This window comes from Ambystoma mexicanum, chromosome 1q (assembly GCF_040938575.1).
Source record: "Ambystoma mexicanum isolate Mex_15411 chromosome 1q, UKY_AmexF1_1, whole genome shotgun sequence".
NCBI lineage: Eukaryota > Metazoa > Chordata > Amphibia > Caudata > Ambystomatidae > Ambystoma > Ambystoma mexicanum.
In genome coordinates this window covers 1154644366-1154668473 of record NC_090922.1, presented here as the reverse complement: position 1 = coordinate 1154668473, position 24108 = coordinate 1154644366, and the positions used below count along the sequence as shown (strand labels likewise).

The following is a 24108-nucleotide window of genomic DNA, read 5'->3' as shown; positions in this document are numbered from 1 at the left end:
GCTACTTTTAATTCTAAATCTATTTTTACCTCCACATCTTAGGTGGAGGTAAAAATTCCAAATTGGCTACAATTGTTATTAGTTTTATTTTTTAGCTTTTAACGTACAAAAGAGCATGTGGAAACTTCCCTTCAATACATTAAAGAAACGTTTACAATTGGCCATAGTAAACGGGTGAAAAGGTGGACATATCAGATGCTTCCCTTAACCCCTTCCCTATGTAATGCATAAAAGTGTCTTAATTGCCCTTTTGTACATTAAAAAAGTGCAGCCATGGTACAAAACATTACCGTTCAAGGCGTATGTTATCCATTTTCACCATCACACTGAAGGTAGGAATTGCTTAAAAAGTGTTTAAAAAGGTACATTTTATTATCAGCACTGGTAGAGCTGGTATTTTTGGAATCTCTCTGGAGAGATTTAAGAAATAGCCCTCCACCAATGGTACATTTTGAATTGGGTGAATATTGTGAAATGACACTGGCAGTAGTTGTAACAGCCAAACATGGTATTTCACACAAAACATCTCTCCAAGTCTAAACGAACCCATAGGCTTTGGATGAGAAATTAGGGTGAGAGGTGAGGATGATGAGCAAAGACTAGGATAAGAAACTAGAATGAAGAGCTAGGATGGGGGACTAAGAAGAGACTAGGATGAGAAACTAAGACAAAGGATTGAAACAAGAGACTAGGGAAGAAAGGCTATGGATGAGAGACAAGGGACTGGGATGAGGGACTAGGAAGGGAAACTACGACACAAGACTGAAATGGGCGACTAGAACTAGTATAAGGGATGCAAATTAGGGACTAGGACAACACACTAGACAAAATACCTAGGAAAAAGGATAAGGTACTAGGAAAGATTGTATCCCTAGGATGAGGGACAAGCAACAAGACGATATGGCTGAGAGGCTAGGAATGAGAGACTAGGAAAATGCAAGAACTAGAAAAGAGCCTAGAACAAGATATGAAGCATTAAGGATGAAGATAAGGGCAAACGAATAGGACAAGAGACTAGGACTAACTCATTGAACTAGGATGAGGATGATAAATTAGGACTAGAATGATTGGCTAAAACAAGATACTATGATGAAGGATTATCATAAGGGACTAGGATGGGGAAACAGGATGAGAGAGTAGGAAAACAGACTAGGAATATGAAACATGGCATGAGAGACTAGGGACTAGCATGAAGGACTAGGGAAAAGTGCAAGAGTGGGGACTATGATCAGGGTTGAAGGACTACGATGAGGGACTAAAATTAGATTGAGAGATTAGGTCTAATGAGAGATTAGGGCGAGGCTGAGAGACTAGAACTAGGACGAGACTAGAACGAGGAAGCAAATCAAGGATGAGGCACTTGTATGAGAAGCTAGGGATGAGAAATGAGGGAAGAGAGATTAGGATGTTAGGCTAGAGATGTGAAATGATAGACTAGAATGAGGAACTATGATGAGTGATTTAAATGACAAGGACAAGAGACTTAAATGAAGGGTTGCAGGCTAGTGTCAGTGACTAGGATGAGAGACAAAGACTAGGATGAGAGACTAAATTACGTTTCAATATATATATATAACAGCCCTCAATCAATCATTAGGGGACATTAGACATTTTTCACCTACACTTGTAAAGCATCATATTTCTTATCCCGCATATGTGGATGATGTATTGATCTTCAATCATACAAAGCTGGTTTCCCACGATATCTGGGAGCTATATTTAAATATTTGGAGTCCCTCCAAATGGAGATAAAAAATGTCTAAAACTAAGGAGAGTGTTTTTCAAGAACACATCTAAATAATATAATTGTTTGGAAAAGTTTTTATATATAACTGGAAGTAGTAGAACATGTTTTGTATTTAGGATTGAATTCATGTCCAAAATAAATGGGAGGAGAATTACTCATGAAAAGATTTTAGTAAAGTAAGGAATATGGTGGTTTCTCATTACAATCCCTTATTGAGGCATCTGAGGCTTATGTGGTATCTTCCATTTTCTGTGGGTTGGAATGTCACCCTAACTTGCCCTCTATGTGGTTAAAATAGGGTAAGCGATGACCACCAGCAGTGGGATTAGCATACAATATTTCCATTGAATAATTTCAGACTGAATTTGGTTCAGTTGTGCTTGAAATTTTACTTAGAGTAAGGAAACTGAATCTATATTTAAGTGAAATTATCACACAGAGGCACGTTACTGTCTATATTGTATGAGGCCATTAACTTTGGGAGTAAAGATATATGTAACATTTTTAAACAAGAACTTGAACTGCTCTTGAATGAGATCGCTATTAATATTGATTGGATTTTATCTAGGCTGGTGCTAATGACGGCTGTGAAAGAAATGCGATCCCATATGATTTTGGCAAACAAGACAATTTTTTAACTACAAAACATCTATCTAAGTTTTATGTAGAATGCATCCCATCCCCTTAGATGTTATAAATTTAGGTAGGGTAGTTTCTGTGTAAAAAAGATCAAAATCAATTAATTTTGTTTTGGATGAATAAACTGAAACCATTAGAGGTCATGAGGCCGCGATTGAACATGCCCAAACACATGAATACATGCAGGTGGCTATGAAGAAGAAGAGAATGTGAAGCATTTATCATTCTAAACTGAGACAAAAGTTATTAAGACATTTGTGAATAAGGTGATCTGTCTTAAGACAGAGCATTTCCTAAACCGAGTTATGAGTGCACAGGCAATCTCTTTAATGTGTGCAGTGGTGAATTTCCTTGACGACTGTCTGGAAACTAAGGAATGTTTGTTAAAGAAATGTAATTAATGTAGCAGGACATACTTTTTTATATTCGTGTTTGTTTCGTCTTTTTTATAATTGAATGTAATTAAAAAAGGTTTGTTTGAAAAAATAATGCAATACATAAAAAAATATATATAATGTGTTTAGAATGGCTAAATTGCATTAGAACTCTGTGGTTTTTGTTAAGTGGGTGATATTCTTAGGAAATTAGACCATTATTCTTTTTTATTGCTTTTGTTTAACTCGGTTCCTTTTTTCACTGTGGGGTATTTTTATGGATAATTCTAATTGTGTAGCATTCAGAACCCTTTTGATACCTTTGTTTGCTAGATGTTACACGTGTTGTTGTTTTATTCTGCCTGTATGAAAGAAGGATCATTACGATCAGAATGACTGCCACAGGTCGCTCGCGTTAGGCAGCGCTGTGTTCTTTTTATCCCTCCAGTTACTTAAACGACTCCTGGAGTCCTCTTTCTCTGTTCACTGCTCATTGGCCCTGCCCTCTGCCTCGCTCCCATCCCGATCCCCGCACTTATGTGCTGGATCGGTCGCCCGCGCGTCTGGGCCCGTCCGTGCCGGGAAGGGCCGCAAGGAGACGTTAGGCAAAGACCTTCTGATCTCTCTGGCTCCCCCTGACACTAAATGGCCAACTGGTTGGAAGACCCTTATATCCACTACTAGTCTGCCCCCCACAATCACGGATCCTTTGAGAGCCGCCCATACTCTATGTCTCTTAAACACTAGATCCCTCCCGGCGCACGCTGGTGAGATCTGGGACCTGCTCTCAAACAGGCAATCAGACATTTTATGCCTGACAGAAACCTGGCTCACTCCAAGCTCAGCACCTGCCATAGTCCAAGCTCTCCCCTCAAATTACCGTATCCTACACCAGGACCGTCCTCCCCCTAAGCGTGGTGGAGGCATTGCCGTTATTTTTAAAGACACACACACGGTTACCCAGCTACCTTGTCCTTCCGCATCTAGTATGGAAGCTCTCCTGTGTCGATGCACACTTTCTTCTTCTAGTAGTATTCACCTCCTGCTTATTTATCGCCCCCCCCGGTCCCATTGGTCGCTTTGGGCTAGACTTTGCCGATCTCGCTGCCGACCTTAATCTGCAGTACTCCAATCTGGTGATACTAGGTGATTTTAACCTACATTTCAATCTACCCAGATCGGATGAACTCAACTCCTTCTTTGACAGCCTCTCTGATCTTCACTTTTGCCAACTGATCCAAGTCCCCACCCACCTTTATGGCAATATCCTGGACCTGATATTCGTAAAGGATACCTTGCTGGTCCCCGGTCTGATTGAGCCTGTGACCTGGTCTGACCATCACCTGGTCACATGCTCACTTCAGTCAGCCCCTCCTCCCTGCAAGATTCTACCCCCCAAGAAACCTCTCCGCTCCTGGCGCTCGGTCGATCCTAAAGCACTTAGTGCCCTGATAGCTTCCAACTGTATCCCCCTGCAACCCCTTTCACTGGCCGCACTTTCTCAGACACTGACGACTGCTGCCAATCATCTTGCTCCATTGAAACTTACTCAAGGCCGCAGACTACCGTCTCAACCCTGGTTCACTGATTTACTAAAAAATGCTCGCCTCCAACTCAGACAAGCCGAACGCAAATGGCGGACTAACTACGATCTAGCACTTAGAGATCTGTACAAGATCAATCTCTCCACCTTGCTTTACTTAAACCAAAAACCCTATTTTCTATTGTTCACTCCCTTGCTTCCTCAGAGTCGCTGATCTCTATGGTTAAGCCATCTCAAAAACTATGCAACGACCTTGCATCCTTTTTCACCACCAAAATGGATGTAATTAGATCTAACATTGCTAAATCTCTGACGACATTGCCCCGGACACCATCGACTTTATGCCTCCCCCCACTTCTGATTTGTCTCCTAGTTGGTCGACCTTTCCTCTGTTTAGTGAGGAAGAAGTCATGACAGCCATATCAAAGATTAAATCCTCTTCCCCTGAGGACGCCATCCCTGCTATCATTATGAAAACGATCGTCCCAGACATTCTGGCTGAAATTACTGCGGCCATTAACAACTCCTGCCAAACGGGACTGGTCACCCCTGAACTGAAATCTGCCAGGGTCATTCCCCTTCTCAAGAAGCCCTCTCTTGATCCCACCGTCCCTGCCAATTTCTGCCCCATCTCTCTTCTTCCATTCCTGGCTAAACTCTTGGAATCACTGGTTTCACCCCTTCTGTCTTCCTTCTTGGAATCCTCTAATATTTTTGATCACGCACAGGCAGGTTTCAGACCTGGTAGAGGGACGGAAAGTGTACTTGTCTCCGTACAAGATGATATGTCCAGACTGGTTGATGCGGGCGGAGTAGGGGCCCTAATCCTGCTGGATCTATCTGCCGCATTCGACACGGTGGACCATTCCTTCCTTCTATCACGTCTCGCACAGATTGGGATCCCCGGTTCTGTTCTCGCCTGGTTCACTTCGTTTCTTTCTGACCGCACTCAGACTCTCGCCATGTCTCCCTTTCTTTCTGCCCCTTGTGCCCTCACCTGTGGTGTTCCCCAGGGATCCTCTCTCTCTCTCCGATCCTATTCAACATTTATATCTGGGCACTGGTCTGCCTTATCCGCTCTTATGGACTTAACTGTTATTCCTATGCGGATGACACACAGATCCTGATCCGGCTTGATCAGGATCAATCTGTGGTCGCAGCCCGTCTTCATGATTGCCTCAAGTCAGTCGGTATTTGGATGGACCAAAATTGGCTCAAACTTAATGGTGATAAAACGGAAGTAATGCTTGTTGGCTCCCCTCCGAACCCGTCATTATGGACCACTGCTTTCTGGTCCACATCATTGGGCCCTCTACCGTGCCCCGTAAACAAGGTAAAGAATCTGGGGGTTATCCTCTCTGCCTCCCTTTCTATGTCAAATCAGGTCTCAGCTGTCTGTCAGTCCGCACACCACCAGATCAGGGTTCTAAAGAAGGTGCTACCTATGATCCCAGAAACCATGCGTCCCCCGGTGGTGGCGGCACTGGTTCTCTCACGGCTGGACTATTGTAACTCCTTGCACTTATCCCAACCGACAGGGCTGCTACAACGCCTCCAACGTATGCAAAATCTGGCAGCCAGACTGGCCACTGGGTCCCCCTATGGCGCCCACATCTCACCGGTACTTCGCCGTCTCCACTGGCTCCCGGTTGCACAGCGTGTTAAGTTTAAGTCATTGTGAATTCCTTCAAGCTAAATTTTCCCGATTTATCCCGGATCGGGACCTTCGCTCCTCTACAACCAACCTCCTTAAGGTCCCCAGGTTCAAGCGGGAAAGATATGGTGGCAGAGCCTTCTCTATTACCGCAGCCAAGCTCTGGAACACTCTGCCACTATCACTTAAATCCTCGGCCAACCATCTGGCTTTCAGGAAAGCTCTGAAGACCACCCTGTTCTAATGTCTCTGTCCTTACTGAGCTTGCAGCCTCCTTACCAGCGCCATGATGCCTTCGGGCGACCGTGCGCTTTACAAATATATATAACATAACATAACATGTTTGATTGTCAGGTCTTTCTCGAACATTTGGTAGTTTGGTTGGGACCTTAGATCCATGTTATGTTCTAGAAGAGGGGATCTGTACTGTGAGCATTGAGATCCTACCATTGTTTTTCTTCCACCTCATAGTGCAGTGGTATGTATGCCAGTGTGTAATGGGGCATGTCCCTGAAGCTAATAAAACCCCATGTACATGATGCACCAGTTGTATGTGTTTAAGACAAAGATATTTGGGGAGAAAACTGGACAAATTAAAAACGTAAATAAAAAATGAAACATATATTCTAATCCCCCTGGTTTCAAACTAATTTGTTTTCCCCTCCCAACTGCCCTTCTCTATCCCCCATTTCCTTTCCTGGTTACAAAAGTACTCCCCCAACTTTCCCTTTCTTGATTGAAAAAGTACTTGCTTTAAGGTAAGAATTGAAGTGATTGTAACTCGTTTTACATTTTAAGCCTCATCTGGGATTTATCTGGATCTAGTAAAAAATTAATTACTGCTTTTTATAATTATTTTATTGTATTTCATGTCTTGGTTTGCTTTAAATGGTTAGGCTTTTTAACAATGAAATACTGTCGTTGGTCATATGCTTCTCATCATATTTATTGTTATTAAATCAATCAAGATCCTCGCTTCATCTTGCCAACTTAACAACACATATTCATTTTATATAATTTCTAAAGGTAAGATTTCTTACAAAAATGCAATACTGTGAATGGTTGCCATTTGTAAACCGATTGGGATTGAGAAAAGGGATTTCAAGATGTGAGTTGTATTCAAAATGTAACATCTACCTTGCTATATGGTATAGAAACGCACAAAGTCATCCAAGCGTCCTTACTGAACCAATTGGAAGGTAAATATTGGAGATCGGCCCTTCATCTACCGCAGAGCTTTCCGGGTCCTTGGCTGAGATATGAGCTGGGGTTAACTTCTCTGTTGGCCATGTATAACTGGCATATGTGCAGCCTTTTTCGAAAATGTTTGCTTTCAACTGCAAATGCTTCCACGTTAGCGACCGTTTCTCAATATATGTTATCCTCTCAACACGAATTTCCAAAGCACTGGTCTGAATACATCATCTCTGTTATGGTCTTTGCTGACATCACGATTGATGTTCTAATTTCTAACACAGACCGAGCTAAAAAAAAAATTGTAAATGATGGATTGGATAAACAAAAGAGCTCTATGCCTTAAGTATAAAGATTTCAACAATCAATGGTTTGGCCCTAAGAGATATTGTGATCTGGAAACCTATCTCTGTAGAGCTCCAACTCCATCTCTGAGAAGTGGAATTTTGCAGCTTTGATTTAATTTGTGGCCTACGCACGAGGTTCAAGCCCGCAGAAAAATAATCAATGTTGATGAAAACTGGTGTCGTTTTTGTGCTGATCACAATATTAAGGAAACTTTAGAACATGTGTTAGTAGATTGCCCCGCCCTTTATGGGGCTTAGACAAATGCATTTTGTCAAACATATCAATTATTTTGCATTGATGAAGCCTGAAAATAGATGGATAGCAATAATTGCTACCAGAATAATGAGCATTCGAATAGCAACTATTAATTTCTTGAATGCGCTGAATCTAGATGCTCAGCTTTGTACAGATTTTGATGAAAAGAGAAGTTTAAAGAATTTTATAAATGTATGAGCTGATAACAGTGTGAATTACATCTTTTTGGTTATCATTTTAACATTTGTAAACTGAAGGGAAGATGCAAATCATTATGAGTTGGAAGTCTATCTAGATGAGAACTTGGTAATTTCGAGAAAAATGAATACTCGTGTTTTATTTCTTATAGAGCTTGTAACAGTGATATAAACAGCACAGCTTTTTTCTTTCTCTCCTTTCGACATCATGGTTATTGTATGATAATTGTTTTCCGTTTCTTTTAATTGACTTTTAATGACTGCTTTTTGCAAACCGTGTGTATTAAGGAAATGTATTTTCTAATATTTTTTGTATATTTTCTTTAGTAATTTTAGGTTGGTTTTCTTTTGTAATTTTACGTTGTTTATGTGTTTATTGGTTTTTTGTCTTTTTTCGATCTGTAATGTTTTCACTTTTGATGAATTAATGTAATGATTGAAAAAGTTGATTTATGTCAGCTAAATTAAAAAAAAAAAAAAAAAAAGATTTGAGTTGTATGGTCATTGTTCTTCATAGTAGAGAGCAGCCTGACTGCCTGTTGGCACATCCTCTGTAGCACTGGGCAGCCACGAGTATAAGATATTATAGGGTTATAACTGGGTCATTCGATGTAGTGGTTTGTATGTAACATCATAGAATATGCTTTAGCATGTTAAGTTGCAACTGTGTCCCCTTTAGGGACAAATTACATTGCAGCATCAAACGTGATGCCATGTGTTTACATTTTTAGGGATATGCTAGGGAGCTTGGTCCCCAAAAAGAGACTGCAATTGCTGGGTCCTCCCCTCAGAATTCTGCATGTCACTGAAATGTATTTTGCAAGGCAATTTGACTGTCACAAAGTATGTTTTGGATTCTGCATGTCTCTGAAATTCCTTTTTTGCTTGATTTTCAACATCTTGTAGGTTCAAGCATGCAGAAGAACAAATATCACACACAAACTTGGATTAATTGCACAAGCTATTGCCCTAAGCAAGGTTCTGCTCAAGAATTCAAACCACTGATTTGTTAAGCTGATTCCACAATGGCCTAAATGTGTGTGTGATTGCTTGTGCTCCCATGCATCCCTATGTTTTCTTCATCCACCGATGGCACAGACCAGTTAAAAAGCAATGGCGTTCAATGCTACTGATTTTCTACCAAGGTTTAAAGAAGTGTGTCAAGCATTTCCAGTTGTTAGATTTCACTTTTCTCAATATCCTCTCTATTCATCCAGATCTTTTTCAAACATAAAAAACAACCAGGGTTCCTTTTGTGAAGGCCAGAGTGGTAAACCAGGAATACAACTAAGACTTACATCTTTTTACACCTTGCTTTACCACTCTGGGACATATTCATTCGATTTGAAGACAGAGTAGGGGCACAAAGCAGAAGTAATTTTTCAAGGATCTTTTCATGCAGGTGTAAAACAAATTGATTTCTATGGAAACCGCCTCCAAAAGCAGGTGTATTCCCACAGAATCCATTGTAAGGAGGTCAAAAAAGCATAATTTGTTGGGGGCATTTGCATTTTTTACGAAACAGAGGGTAAAACCAAAGAGAGTAGGTGATGTCACCTGTTTTTACTTTGCACATATTTTACTATTTGTTAAAGTTTAAAATTGCAAGCAGGGAGTCCTAGCAGCACATACGTTTTTCCCCACGTGCAATTGACACTATTAAATAAATAGCCTCTGACACTATCCAGACACTGCTTCTTGGTTGAGTTACGCAAAAAAAGAATTTGGGCTTACAGATTCATATCTAAAGTAATGTTCTCAGAATTATGGTTGTCACTATGCTTTTATGCGTTTATGTAAAATTGTATTTCCAGCAACCACTAAATTATTAGCAGCAATGTGCTTTCGACATTCGAAATGCCAGTGCAAATGTACCAAAGGTCCTTAAGCTAAAGGTGATGTAGGCCAGCAGAGTTTCCATAGGATCCCAGTGAGGCTCTGAGAACAAGGTACAGACACAAGTCTTACATGTCAAATTGTCGTGAGTTAAAAAGAAAATATATGGAATACAGGAGCCATATTCTATGATATATTATGTTATTGAGTGTCATACCCAATATGAAGAGGTTTTCTTATCCGGTGGCCAAATGATAACATTCTATACCTCTTTGTCTGCAAGCCATCAATGGTCTTCTTAGTTTCAGAAGAAGTTGAAAGCCTGGCTTTCGTCCATTAATCAGCACATTCTCCGCTTCTATAGGTAGTTTAAATGATGATACTATTGATCTCATTACTTCCTGACTACTATTTCTTTCATCAGTTCTTAACTTTAGATAGGCAAGATTCCAAAAGTTGAATGACAGCGCTTATAAATCTGCAATAAATAGAATAGAAAAGTTGTATGCAGGTCTTCCCTGCAATCAGCACAAGTTCATAGCACTCTGGCATATCTAAAACTAAAAAGAGAGTGGGGATGCATTTACTGTTAAAGGGGAACGAGGGAAAATGCAACCTAGCTTTTTCTGTTGTGCTTATGGATGCAGTTTGAAGATATTAGGCCATTCTGGGTGGGTCCATTGCTAGGTTGCTCGTGTTGAGAACATTTGATACATCTGTTCCCAGAGGAGAGCCTTTTATGCATATAGTGCATACAGTGCAAGGATACATTAGTCAGGACTGTGAATTGGTCTGAGAGGTGCATAACACGGTTGTTTGATTTCTGTTGGGAGGAATGTTCAATTGCCATGTGTGGGTGACTTTGTTGGTATATGTACACATATTTTGAATGTGGTGTTGTGGGGAGCAGTCAGACTAGTGCTCACACATGGTTTATTTTTCAATTATGGCAAAAAGTGAAGCAATGCCTGTCCATGTAAATCACTGTTTCTCGAAGAGATTGAACACAAAATGTACACATTTTCTGGTAATTATGGTTTTCTTTGTTTGTCTGGGCATAGGTGGAGTATATTGCAGGAATGCAGCCAGAAGGCAACATTGCATTGGATTTAATGCTACTAGGACATCTAACTACAAAGAAATCCTGTCACCCATGCTGACTTTTAAACTCAGAATACAAATAAACGTCTGAAAGCAAAAACTGTAGCAAAAATAAAATCTTCAACACATGTCTAAAACAAATTGGCAAAACAAATAGTGTTGGCTTTTGTAGTTGTTGATTGCATTTCACATGTATAGGCATGAACTTGTTTTGGCCCGATAAAGAGGGCCCAGCTCAAAGAATATGCAAGATGGAGCATCAGTCACCAAATGACTATTATTACATGATGTGTCACCTTGACTGATAAATTGTCCAACTCTGGGCCTCGAAGGTCGGCATCCTGAGGAGTTTTCAGAATAACCCTCATTAATAGAAGAAAAATGTACATACATTTAGAATCCTTGTATGCAAATGTATCTCATGTATATTAATGAGGGGTATCCTGAAAACCTGACATTGATCTGGCACTTCAAGGCCTGAAGTTGGACAACCTAACATCATTTGTCAGCAGCTGGGATACAGGAGTGCTAGAGAGGGACAAAGAATGCTTTTGACTTTGGTACCATCCAGCATGACTTATTTAATTATCTCAAAAAAACATGTTCAAGTCTCAATTATGCAGGAACATAAGCAAACAGTGGTAAAAAGTAGGACCATACCACTGTGAAGAAAAATGCAGACATACATGAAAACAAAGACCATGTATATAAGGGCATATGCTGCTTGATAGCTATTGTTTACAGAAAGATTACACTCATTTGATATACCAGGACACAGAACAAATGTACTAGTCATGCCCATGAAAGAGGGCATCGACATTCATGCAAACATGCTATTTGGAATGATGCAAGGATAGTGTGAAGGTATATTCTAATTTCTGACTGGCAAAAATAAGAGCAGCATTCATGCCTTACGATTTACCTACAGGAAAACTGAAGCAGTTGTTCTACTCAGTACTTGTCTGCAAGTGTAATGTGTAATAACAGAGCATCATTTCCATGCATAGCTGAAACCACCAACCCCCAGTTGTGAAATGTAGAAATTCCAAACACAGATTAATATGCAGGCTTGAGATGGTTGTTTTAGTATATCATAGTGAACTTCTCATAGATTACATCACATTTCATGCTTTGAGCATTCAGTCATCTTACATACTCCCCAAGCAGCCTTCATTTCTTACTTTGCCTTCACTTGCATCATTTCTACCCAACCAGCAACATACTCAACAGTGTGAGTGAGGGAAAGTGAAAGAGAGAGGAAGAAAGAGAAAGTGAGGCAGAGAGAGATAAAGACATAAAGGGACACGTGGAGAGGGAAATGAAAATAGATATTAAGCAATAAAAAGGGGGAGATTTGAGAGAAACTGAATGACTGATAGATCGTGCCTGAGCGATTGAGAGGCTGTCACTGAAAGACGGGCTAGAAATAGGACAGAAACCTGGACTGGGATTTAGATGACGGTTTAGCACTAATGTGACAAAGACAAATAGGGGCTAGGGGGAGCTAAATGAAGTGTGACTAGGGTGAGGAATAGTGGCTTTGTCAAGAAAGAAGAATAGGGGCAAGGTTGAGGAAGAGGAAGAAAGACTAAAACAAGGGACTAGGAAGAGGCTCTATGATGAAGAAGAGGAAGAGAAATTAAGACAAGGATGGGGGATTAGGATGAGGGCCTAGGATGTGGAAGAGGGATTAGGATGTGGAAGGGGAAGAGGCACTATGAAGGTAGAACACGGCATGGGATTAGGATGCAGCATTCGCATGATAGACTAAGATGAAGGACTTGGATGATGGACGAGGCTGAGAGTGACTATGATGAGGAAGGAAAAGAGGAATATGAAGAGTAGGAAGAGGGAATAGGAAAAGTTAAAGGGACTAACATGAGGAGGAATAGGGATTGGTACCAGAAAGTGGAAGGGGAACTAGGACAAAGGGCTAGGGAAAGAAAGAGAGACTAGGGTGAGAAGAGGAACAATGATGAGCAAGAGAAGTGGGACACTAGGATTAGGAAGAAAAAGAGGGAGCAGGGTGAAGAAAAGGGACTAGAATAAGCACAAGGATGAGAAACTGGGAAGGGGATGAGGATCAAGAGGAGGGACTAGGGCAATGAGCTACGATGACAAGAACAAGAGCACCAGACTAGAAGGAGAACAAGGAACTCAGAAGAGCAATGGGATTAGGTTGAGATTAGGATGAGATCAAGTAACACTAAACTGAGGAAGAGGAATGAGGGTGATGAAGAGGGATGAGACTGAAATAGAAGGACTAGGACACATAAGAGGGACTTGAATCTAGGAGAGGCACTAGGCGAAGGAAGAGGGACTAAGACAAGAACGAGGGAGGAGGGTAAGGGATGAGAAAAAAGGATGAGGATGAGGAAGAGAATGAGGGATGTTGTGTAGGGACTAGAGTGAGCTGGCACATGACGGGAAGGTGAGACAGGCCTCACACTGCCAGTTGGAAGAACGTTGTGGCTTCCCAGTTAAGGAAGTGCATGTGTGCCTCCAGGACAATATTTGGAGTACCTCTGGGTGCGCTTTACATGCAGAGGTACTGGCTGTTTTGAAGCTGTTTGAGACTTTGAAGCCGGTGGATGACTCCTATAGAGCAGCGAAGGACTCTCTGAGGGACCAGTTCACCTTGATGGTAAATTTAGATTACGAGAGATTCGTGACGTGTGCGGCCTAGCAGAGGGACGATGAGTCATTGGACTCATTGCACTGCAGGCTGAGACAACTAGAGACCACGTGTGCATAGGTCAGTGAAGAAGAGATGGTGCATAACCAATTGATACAGGGGTGTGCCTCAGGGAAGTTGAGGAGACGGATCCTGAGGGAGCCGGAGCCACCTTGGTGAGGATGGGGTGGACACAAGAGCTTCCATAATGAATGAGCCCATGAAGATGGTGAAGCTGGAAGATATCTGCGTGATAGGGCACCAGCAAGGTGCCAGGGGTGGTGGGTGAGGCATAGGCCCCAGGAGAGACAGAGGGCCAGAAACACCAGCTCAATGCATGCTGTGCGGATACGACCTCCAGCATGCAGCTGATCACCTGGCCAAAGGATGTGCGTCTGGGAGATGTGGATCAATAGATCACTTTGCACGCACGTGCAAAGCCCCCGGGCCAGTCGTCACACCACGAGGCCCTGCCAAAATGGACACGTTTGCTCAGTGGAGGATCCAGAGGTTTGCTCAGGTGTATCAAGATGAGGACCAGCCACCTCATCATCTGGACCCGGAGTCGGTGGATGGGTGCGAGATCCCGGTATTGATAGACACAGGCGCCTCTGTGAGCTTAATGGCTGTGGAACACTATGAGGGGCTGCCATGCCTGCCAACCCTAGCATGGGCGAAAGCAAGGATTTTCACTTTTGGTGGCAAACAACCACTCTCGCTAAAGGGGGCCTTTGTCTCAAGAGTGGGGCATTGGACTAACTCCATCAAAGTGCGATTCTTTGTTACCAACGTCAGCAAGGACACCCTATTGAGCTGTGCCGCAGCAGAGGCCCTGAAGATTATCAGCTTCAAATGTGGGTTCTATGTGGAGGACATACATGAGTTACTGTGGAAATTTGAGGAGGTGTTTGTGGGTAAACTGATAGGTGATCCTGTTAAGCTACACATTAATGAATCCATCCGCCCCGTAGTACTCAAACACAGTAGGGTCCCGTTCCATCTCAGGGACCAGGTAGACAAGGAGATAGAATTCTTGGTGGAAATGGACATCATCAAGACTGTAGAGGGGCCAACCCCGTGGGTGTCACCAATAGTGGTGGCAAGGAAGCCAAAACAGCCTGAGTCAGTCCGGATTTGTGTGGACATGTGCCTACCCAACAAGGCCATCAGGCAAGAACGGCACCTCACGACCACTCTGGATGACATCATTGCAGAGTTAAAAGGGGCAAAGTTCTTCTCCAAGTTGGACCAGAGAGCGGGCCATCATCAAGTGGTCCTGCTCTCGAGTTGTGATATATCACAACCTTTATGACTCACAGGGGCTTGTACAGCTATAAGAGGCTCAGTTTTGGTGTGTTGTCAGCTGTGGAGGTTTTCCAAAACATCATACAGGGGTGCTGGCTGACCTGGCCAGAGTGATCAACATCAGTGACGACATTTCGGTGTTTTGAGTCTGAAACGCAGCGCATGGAGCGGCTAGAGAAAACATTAGAGAGGATTTGCTGGGACTAACTCACCATAAAGAAAAATGTGAGTTTTTCAAGAAGATTGAATTCTTTGGCTTTATATTTCAGCAAGGGGGAGTGTCACCAAACCCCAAGAAAGTTAAGGGCATCAAAGAAGCCGTACCACCAGAGTCAGTCACAGAGGTAAGAAGTTTCCTTGGTATAGTTACATACTGCAGGGGCTTCATCGGAATCTAGTGATGTTGTCAGAGCCCCTGCGAAATCTGACCAAGAAAGAGTGCACATGGCAGTTGGGGCCCACTGGAACAGAATGCTTTTGAGGAGATTAAATTGGCCCTGACGGCTGAGAGCACCATGGTGTTTTTTAACCCGCCGTGGCATCAGAGATCATAGTCGATGCAAGCCCATTTGGACTGGGAGCGGTGCTGACCCAGCAGAATTCAAACGGGAGGTCCTGCTAGCAGCATTTGCAAGCAGAGCGCTGATGGACACGGAACAGCGGTGCTCCAAATCGAGTTGAAGGCACTGGCGGTGCTCTGTTGGTGCACGCATTTCAGGCTCTACATACTGGGAAGGCCGGTGACAGTGGTGACTGATCACAAGCCATTATTGCCAATCTTGGCAGGGTCATTATTGAAACTCCCAGCATGAATCGAGCGGTGGATGCTGCCTCTACTAAAGTATGATGTCTGCTTGGTGTATCGACCAGCACTGACTCGCAGACCTGTTCAGAATTATTAATTTCATAGAGACCAATATTTGCTGCACCCATGTCTATAAATGTAAAATGCAATAAACGATTCCAATGACAGTTGAAAATATATTTCACCTCAGAAAACATCTGGTCCCCATCGAAAGCTCCCATTCGCTTTTGGGTTCATAACTTGTTTATAACATAAGCTCCCAGAAATTAGTTCTCTAATATCTGTTAAAGTTTTCTTTCAAATAATGTGTTGAGTGTTGATTTTTCAAACTTATACAATAATTATTTGAGGCAGAAATGTCCTCTTCAAGTGTAGCGACAGGGAGGCATCTTGTCTTACCTGTGTTGTTGGGCACTGCAGGTTGATTAGCACAATAGGGCTGGCACATTTTAAAATGTTGAAGTAAAACAAAATGGTTTTGTTCCTGAAAGAATAAACACAGAGGAAAATGATTAAAATAATATACATTTGATTTCAATATAATTATTAGCAGAGTATCAGTGAGCACATGTTTCGTACTCACTTCTATCCATTCAAACTGCTCGAATAAATGTGTGTACAATTTCTGAACAGAGCCGAGGTGCAAACATTCTTTCAACCCATGTTTCTGCAGAGATAGGCACGCGTCTGACTCTCCTCTAAGTTTTGTGTGCCAGGAGAGCGGAGACTGAGTCAAACCAATCCTGACCACTCTCCCATACCTTTCCCCAACCCATTTCGTGCTCTCTGCTGTGCCACTAAATAATAAGCCCCCCTGAACTCACTGGACAGGCTGGGCCAGTTTTCTATGCAGTTCACCAGTAACAAAGGTATTTCAAGTAAAAATGCAACATTTATTTTACTCGCTGACCGTCCCTCCAAACATGTGGATGTTCTTCGCGTGAGGAAGTGACGATAAAGGAGTTAATATACACTGGAGGGAGTAGTCTGGGCTAAGCATGTACAGGCATCATAAAAACCCTAAGTGATGTCAGAGAGCCTTACAAAATATGAATTGCATAACATTATATGTGGCTTCTTTACTTATGGAGTCCCATAAAAGATTTTGGGCCTCATTACGACCCAGGTGCTAATGGGTTAACGGCGCCGTAAAAGGCTGCGGTGCCATTAACCTATTAGCGCCTAATTACGAGATCCCTTTGCGGGACCCGACCTTAATGGCTGGTTTTACCAGCCGTTAAAGTAGGGACCCGCAAAGGGACCTTGGTGCTAAGTACGGTGCCGCAATTTGTGGCACCGTACTTAGCGCCTTCCCCATTCCCATTGAGCCCTATGCGGCAAAAATGGGAATGGGGAAGGGCCATGGCGGCATGAGGAATTACCTCCCCGCCAACCTTGGAATGGGGTGGTAATTCCCCATTCCGCCATGGCGGACCCCGGCATGGACCATGGTGCTAATAGCACCATGGTCCTCCGCCTGGGTCGTAATGAGGCCCTTTGTCTCAGGTTCACAATAATGAAAATGTTATCCCAAGGTACATATCAAATCATTTTCTGGTGCATGTAAGTGGACAAATTGATGAGTAAGGGGTTTCAAAGAAATTCACAGGTGTGGTGGGTCCAGAACTGGTCTTTTCCTCAGACGGGCACTGCTTTCCAACATTGTATGACTCAAGGATCATTAGAAAGAAATATTAGAGACCGGGAGCACTGGAAGATGAAGCACCAGGGTCCAGGCTTCTATTAAAAAAGGCTAACCACGAGGACCAAGAAGAGATGCAACTATACATAAAGATGCAAGAAAGATAAGCTAGGAAGATATGCATATGGTACGGGAGCAGAAATGACAACTTTGCATTTCAAAACACTGAAAGTCATAAGTACCAAAGCTCATACTTAAACAGTACTACAAGTGAACACAATATTCACAAGTAGAACATTACAAAATTATTGTTGCAATAAACGTATTAAAGTAATGCATATTAAGAGTACAGGAAAAGTAGATCATACAACAGACAACTTCTGCTAAGTTATTAAGCTTTCGGTAGAGCTTGCAGTTGGAATAAAGGTGTCCATGTGTTCCTGTTTATGATCAGATAAAAACTTGTGATGATGAGATTGATCAAGGTATTTTGTAGTGTTGTTTGATAGCACCTTGAAAGTGCATCATTGGAATAGTCCATAGCCCTCTGCACTTGCCCGATCTCAATGTCACCTGGCCTAGTAGGATCGTTGTCTGTCTTCCCCCTGTATCCCCTCACTTGCCTTGTCGCACCTTGAAACATTTGTGTATAGGCACATCATAAATGCTTAATCATATCATATCTGGCACAAATGTGTTTCAGGACAACTCTGACTCGAGAAAAACCTTCCTCTTGTCAGTGGTTTCTTTGGAGACATCTGGGGACAAGTCCAGAGATTGAAGTTAACTGCAGTTGTGTGTAGGGGTGAGCAGGTCTCAGACTCTCTCAAAACTGTCTGCTTTTTACAGCAGGAGGAGCACCTTTAAATTTTGCTTCGCAGCGTGGAGTCTGTACAGAAATGCGGTGCATAAGTGCAATCTGCCACCTTGGTTTGTGGATGCAACTTTGGCAGTTCAGTCGGCTGCAGTCCGCCAAAGGATGCTCGCTTGTTACTCCTCTCTCTCACTACTGGTAAGGTGCATAGGTCCGCCTAAAAGTAATCTCTACTCTAGAAGAGGGACTGCTTCTAATTAGCTGGTTAAGTGCAGATTTATCATTTTAGTACTTTTTCCCCATAGCCTCAGTAACCCAACTTCGGTGCCTATAAACCCAAGATTCACTAGTAACATGTATGAGTTCCTCAGAAAAGTTGGACATCCTTCCACTTCTGCAATAGGGCTCCCCTCCTTAACTAAATCACCTGCCATGACAGTTTTACAGTCAACAGAAGAGAAAGCAAAGGTACAGACACTAGGTCCAAGTAATCGTGCTGTCTGGAGAAAAGCAAACCAACACGTGGCAGAACTACCCAAAATCACAGCTTTCTTTAATAAAAAAGGAAGTTGGGGAGAGCATACTGGTGGTACTACAGGAGCAGATGTTACCACAGTCATTGAACGAAGAGGGGGGTATGGATGGGGATTTCAATAATGCCAAACCACATTCCCCAATGGAAGAAGAACACCACCCAAACAGCGAAATCCAGGACGAAGATATGATTAGCTTACTTCTAAAGAACTCAGTTGGGGTGAACCGACCTAAAACATTGTCACCAAATGAGAAGAAGGGTTTAACAGTAACCCTCCAAACACCAACTTCAGAAATTGGGCAAAATATCAGGAGATTGCCGTCTTTCTCATACAAGCCTACCCTATGTTCTCCTCAATTAATTAGCGGCTTTCAGCAACAGGCAACCCTTGGCTTTTCATTGTTATCAGCCTTAAACTTGTGCTTAATTCCCTTGTTAGACTTTATTAGAATATTAATGACAACCTCAAAGATCAAAAAGGTTCATTAAAGAACTTAAACTCTAACGTGTCATTTGTTGAAGGCTTTATCATTGGGCAAAATAAGGCCAGTTCCTTAAGAGTGGAAGTGGAAGTGTGCCTCCCCGATCCAATTATACCCTTCAACCCCTATGGAAGACTCTAATGGTAATGAGGATTTGTCAGAGGATCTGGATAAGAATGACTCTCACTTTTCTCTGATTGACAAATCAAACTATTCAATATTTTATCAAAGAAAGAAAGAACAAGCACCATGTAAAGAAAATGCAAAAAGAACTCAAAAAATTTGAAAACGTGTGCCTATTAATAATAATTGTGGGTCAAGAACATTTTTACGTACCTTAAAACTTGCTGCCATGGAATCTATTGAGACGAAGCCCACGACCTACACATTTGCAGCTGGCTCGCATCGCCCGCAAAGTGCGCGGCAGACTGTCAGCAGGCAGTTCCATGGAATAAGCCTTCGTGCAACTTCTTCCAGACATTCAGAGACAGTGGCCCTCATTACGACCCAGGCGGTAAGGGGTTTACGCCGGCGTAAACTTCGCCGACCCTTTCCGCCTGAGTACGAGTTCCCGTAGCGCCATGGTGATTTTAACGCCTGCTTTTTGCAGGCGTTAAAATCCATGGCGCTAAGGGACCTTGTTGTTAATTACGCCACCGTAAATTACGGTGGCGTAATTAACGCCTTCCCCACTCCCATTATGCCCTATGGGGCAAAAATGGGAATGGGGAAGGGTAAATGGGGATTGGGGACTTACCGCCCCGCCAAGGTCGGAATGGGGCGGTAAGTCCGCCAACCACCATGGCGGAGTTGGCAGCTTAGCGCCATGGACCATGGTGCAAATAGCACCATGGTTCTCCGCCAAGGTCGTAATGAGGGCCAGTGTGCAGACTAAAGTTCTCATTTGAAGAGCACTTCGTATTACTGTTTGACTGGGTGGACTTCCCTACTGACATTAACTACAGCTCCTATCAAGGTACACATCCACTTAGAGGAGTCGGACGGCTACTTGCTTACTCAGAGGGAGAACTCCACCACACACAACGCAAGGTAACTGACTGTGGAACAACTTGAGGCCTATTTGACACTAAGTTCTAATTTGACAACATACAAGGGGTTCTACCAATTGGAGCCTTGAATGAAGTGTGACCTATTTGAATCAACTCTTGAGGAATGTTCCCTAATCAGAGGGATTTAAGAATTGAAACATGTAGAGCATAAGCCATTGGACTCATACAATGACTTTTGTAGAAAATTGTTGGTACCACAATTAAGATAATTCTTAAAGTGATCTGATATTAATTTCCAGACCTCTCCAATCTGGATAACTTGTTCTAAGTTAGATAGACCGGTGTCACCACTACATTTTTGATTACTTTCTGATATTTTACTGTTTGTTAGAAGTGAATTTGATTAATATTTGCACTAATGTATTGCCATTTATATTGAGTGTATTAGGTGTGTTGTGTACTTAGAGTTCTTACCATTATTTTAATATTTATGAATTAAAACGGATTTTGTGTTTTGTATTCTAGACATCTTGTCTATTTAATAAGCTACTATTTGTTTCTACAAACACTCACTCATCCCCATGTTGCTCATTGTTGGCTGTTACCTTTTCATTCTGGATCCCATGTCTTAGAGCACCAGGTTGATTTTATCAGTGACTCTATACATGATTGTGTTAACTTGCATGTGGGTTTGCATATTATAGCTGACAGCCTGCTTCTGGGGGCTTCCGGTCTTCTAATGATGGGTTACAATCTTTGCATTAAAAATGAATGTGATGAGATTTTTTAATACATCGAAGGCCTTTAACATCAGCAAGCATCATTTTCTCTGCAAATGAGTGAGGCACCTCTAAAAATTGAATGTGATGCTATTGGCACATCCAATAAAAAAGGTTAGCTACATTGGTAATAAAACATCAGGTAAAGAAATGCAAGTGTGCTACATGCCCTGATTGGCTTAGGCTTCTCAGCCTTGTACCTTTATGATGGGACATTCCTTTTGGCATCTTTAAAACTTGCATTGGAATACTCTGGACTTTGCCAATTTATTTCTACAGAATTCTTTAGACATTTTAAATGCTGACATATTTTTATTCCAAGAGGTATGGTTAAGAGAATGTTCAATATCGGATGGTTTTCCACTACTCTTAAACACAGCCGTAAAAGGATATTTACACAAGCAGATTAAATTTGGACTTTTCACAATATCCAGATTTGGCGGCCCTTTTACTAATTCATTTATATTTGTGAGGAATTGCTATTTGGCAAGGGTGCAAAGCCCTGGCTTTTTTTTTTTTTTTATTGAATAATAAAAGGATGCAGGTAGTTCCTTCTCTGAAAAGGTCATCTGCTGGTCAGATTCCCCTTTAAAAAAACTCCTTGCCAAAATCATACTATGTATCTGTAGCCTGCTGCATCATGATCCTGATCCGCAGCACCTGAGCAGGTTCAGAGGTCACGGATGCCCATTGGACAGACAGGTCTCTGTCGCACAGGGGCTGCATTTAAGATATGTACCCCCTATACCATGCAAAAATAATCATAAGTAGCCCATGATGCAGGGGTGTTGCTAGGTCTGGAAAAGACCTGGGGCTACGCTAATGTCGGAACTGTCGGGACTCGGGGCTAGCTAGCCTTTTGGCTGTAGCTCCTGAGATTCTATCCGGGGCTACAACCAAAAGACCAGGGGTTATATCCCTCTTTGCCTCCCCCAAGCAACGCCTCTGCCATGATGGTTAGCAGGATAATCTCTCAAATAAAGCTATGCATGAGTTTAGGCATAGTGCATGGTACTACTTAAGATCATGACCGCCACATCCCAATTGATATCGCACATGTGTCAGCTCCTGTGAGTCAGCTCTGCTGTGGAAGGTGAGGTGTATTCTGATCAGCCGGGGGTAGTCCACCAAATGGCAGAATGTAAGGACTAGATGGAGGTATCTGTATTTCTACCCCCTAGTTAGTGAAGAAGCACAGAGCACCACAGCCAAGGTTCACTATGTGGTAGCAATGGATGAGCAATCAAGGCTGAGACTCAAGGTAGGGATGGAGGCGAGTTCAGTACAGTGAATCTGCAAGCCCCCACAAAGGAATGTCCACACACTACGTTATGTGATAACAATGTTCCTGTATATAAAATAAGGTTCAAGTAAATATATACACAAATAAATAACACACTTTGTACTCAGGGTACACAATCCTAATAATAGTAAGTATATATACATCTATGTGGTTGCTCAATATACTATAGGTTCCATATAGTGCGCACTAACTGCTGACAGTTATTCAAAAGCATAGGAAGCATAAAGCATTGGGTACTTGCATTGCCATCACTGTAGAAAGGCCAGTTAGATTAGGGACATTGGCAGAATGCTTTCTTTAAAGTATATAGGCCATATTGTGTGAGGATCCCCCACCTGGGCAACCTGTAAGGGAAACGTTAGGATGTACTTTTGCTTGTATATTATAGCCAGTCCAAATATGTTTAATACTGCTCTGCTTCTTTGTCTACAGGACCCACTACCCCAAAAGTAACTGGGAAGCCAAAGAAGAACAGGGTCCAAGACGGATCTGGGATTCCTGGATGATTCCTAAGTATGTAAGATGCTCTTCCTCATCACAGTAAAGTGGGTGCCTTGGCAGGTACAGCGGTGGAGTTTCTTAGCCTTACTCAATGAGACCCCTTGAGGATGGACCCTTTTTGGAAGAAGGAGTCACTGGGATGTCAATGGAGAGAAGAAAGAAGGACCCAAGCAGTGTCGGAAAGACAGCACCTTCGGTCGCTGTGGTGAAATCCGTTGGTGGGTCGTTACTCCGGCTGAGGATGTCCCATAAAGGTGAAAGATGCTGTGGACCCTGGCAAGGCTTGGCTAAAGATGATAAGAATATTGGCAGCCTTGGATGACTTTTAGTGGTGACGAGTGCAGTGGCAGAAGTAGATGTTGAGTTTGGGGATTTCACGGTTCACTTTTTTTTTTAGTTCTTCAGTGCTGCAGCCGCAACACAGACCTCAGGTTGGCTTCTTGTGACATGGACATGACCACTGGACTGGATGGTGGACCCTCACCAAGTCTGGACACTCAGGTATATTCTTTGGACTTTGGTGGTGGAAAACCCACAGGTGGATACTCCACTGCAGGCAGCAAACCTGGACCTTCTCCGGCATGGGCAAATGAATAGATGTTGTGGCAGAGATGCCCCTTGAAGGATTCTTCAAAGCTTTGGATCTTTCGCAGCTATGGGTGTCAAGCAGATCTATGCCACAGTACTCCCTCTTCTGGGCGATACACAGCAACCTAGCTTCCAGTGGTCACGAACACTCCTCCGGATTCTCGGCAACAGAGATGAACTTCTTAGCTTCAAGAGGTTCGGCACTCCTTTTCTGGACCTATGGAAATCCCTTCTCCAGACAGCAGGCACACAGGACTGGCTTCCAGCACATTTCAGGTGAAGAACAGCAGTTGCACGATGTTCCCTTGTAGCTCGGGAAGAGGTTTCCTATCCCGGCTCTCTCTGGTTAAGTTTGAGTCAGCATAGCAGCTTTTAGATACCTTGAAGAGTTGCAGCTGCAGACTTCTATCCTCCAGCTGAACTCCAGCATGCAAGTTTAAGATTACCCCAGCTTCAGGTTTCTTGTTACAACTTCTGACAAGGAGGTGAGTGTGAGCCCCCGTGTTATACTAAACACTCCCCATTGACTCGGGCTGAGCAAAGCACAGGCGCCAATCACACACATGTGCATTTATGCAAGCAGCACCCAATAAGGCTCACATGCATTCAGGCTATTCACCAGAAACCAGGCACCCACAACACAGAATGTGGATTGTGGGCTACCCCCCAACCCTTCAGTGCACCACACTGCATTCATTCCAGTTTCAGTCAGGGCTGGCTCAGGTATTATGTCACACAATCAAAACCAGACACCCATCACACAGAATGAATATTGACTGCTC

General features: G+C 42.8%; 1 protein-coding gene across 5 annotated transcripts in view; it reads right to left on the bottom strand.

The window, feature by feature from the left end:
• Positions 1-24108, bottom strand: part of SLC44A5 (solute carrier family 44 member 5) — a 1500346-nt gene that overhangs the window by 487041 nt on the left and 989197 nt on the right. For all 5 annotated transcript variants that reach the window (XM_069641896.1, XM_069641897.1, XM_069641899.1 and 2 more), the window contains exon 5: positions 16072-16156. In XM_069641896.1, coding sequence (XP_069497997.1) covers positions 16072-16156 — 85 coding nt within the window. The remainder of the gene's footprint in view (positions 1-16071; positions 16157-24108) is intronic.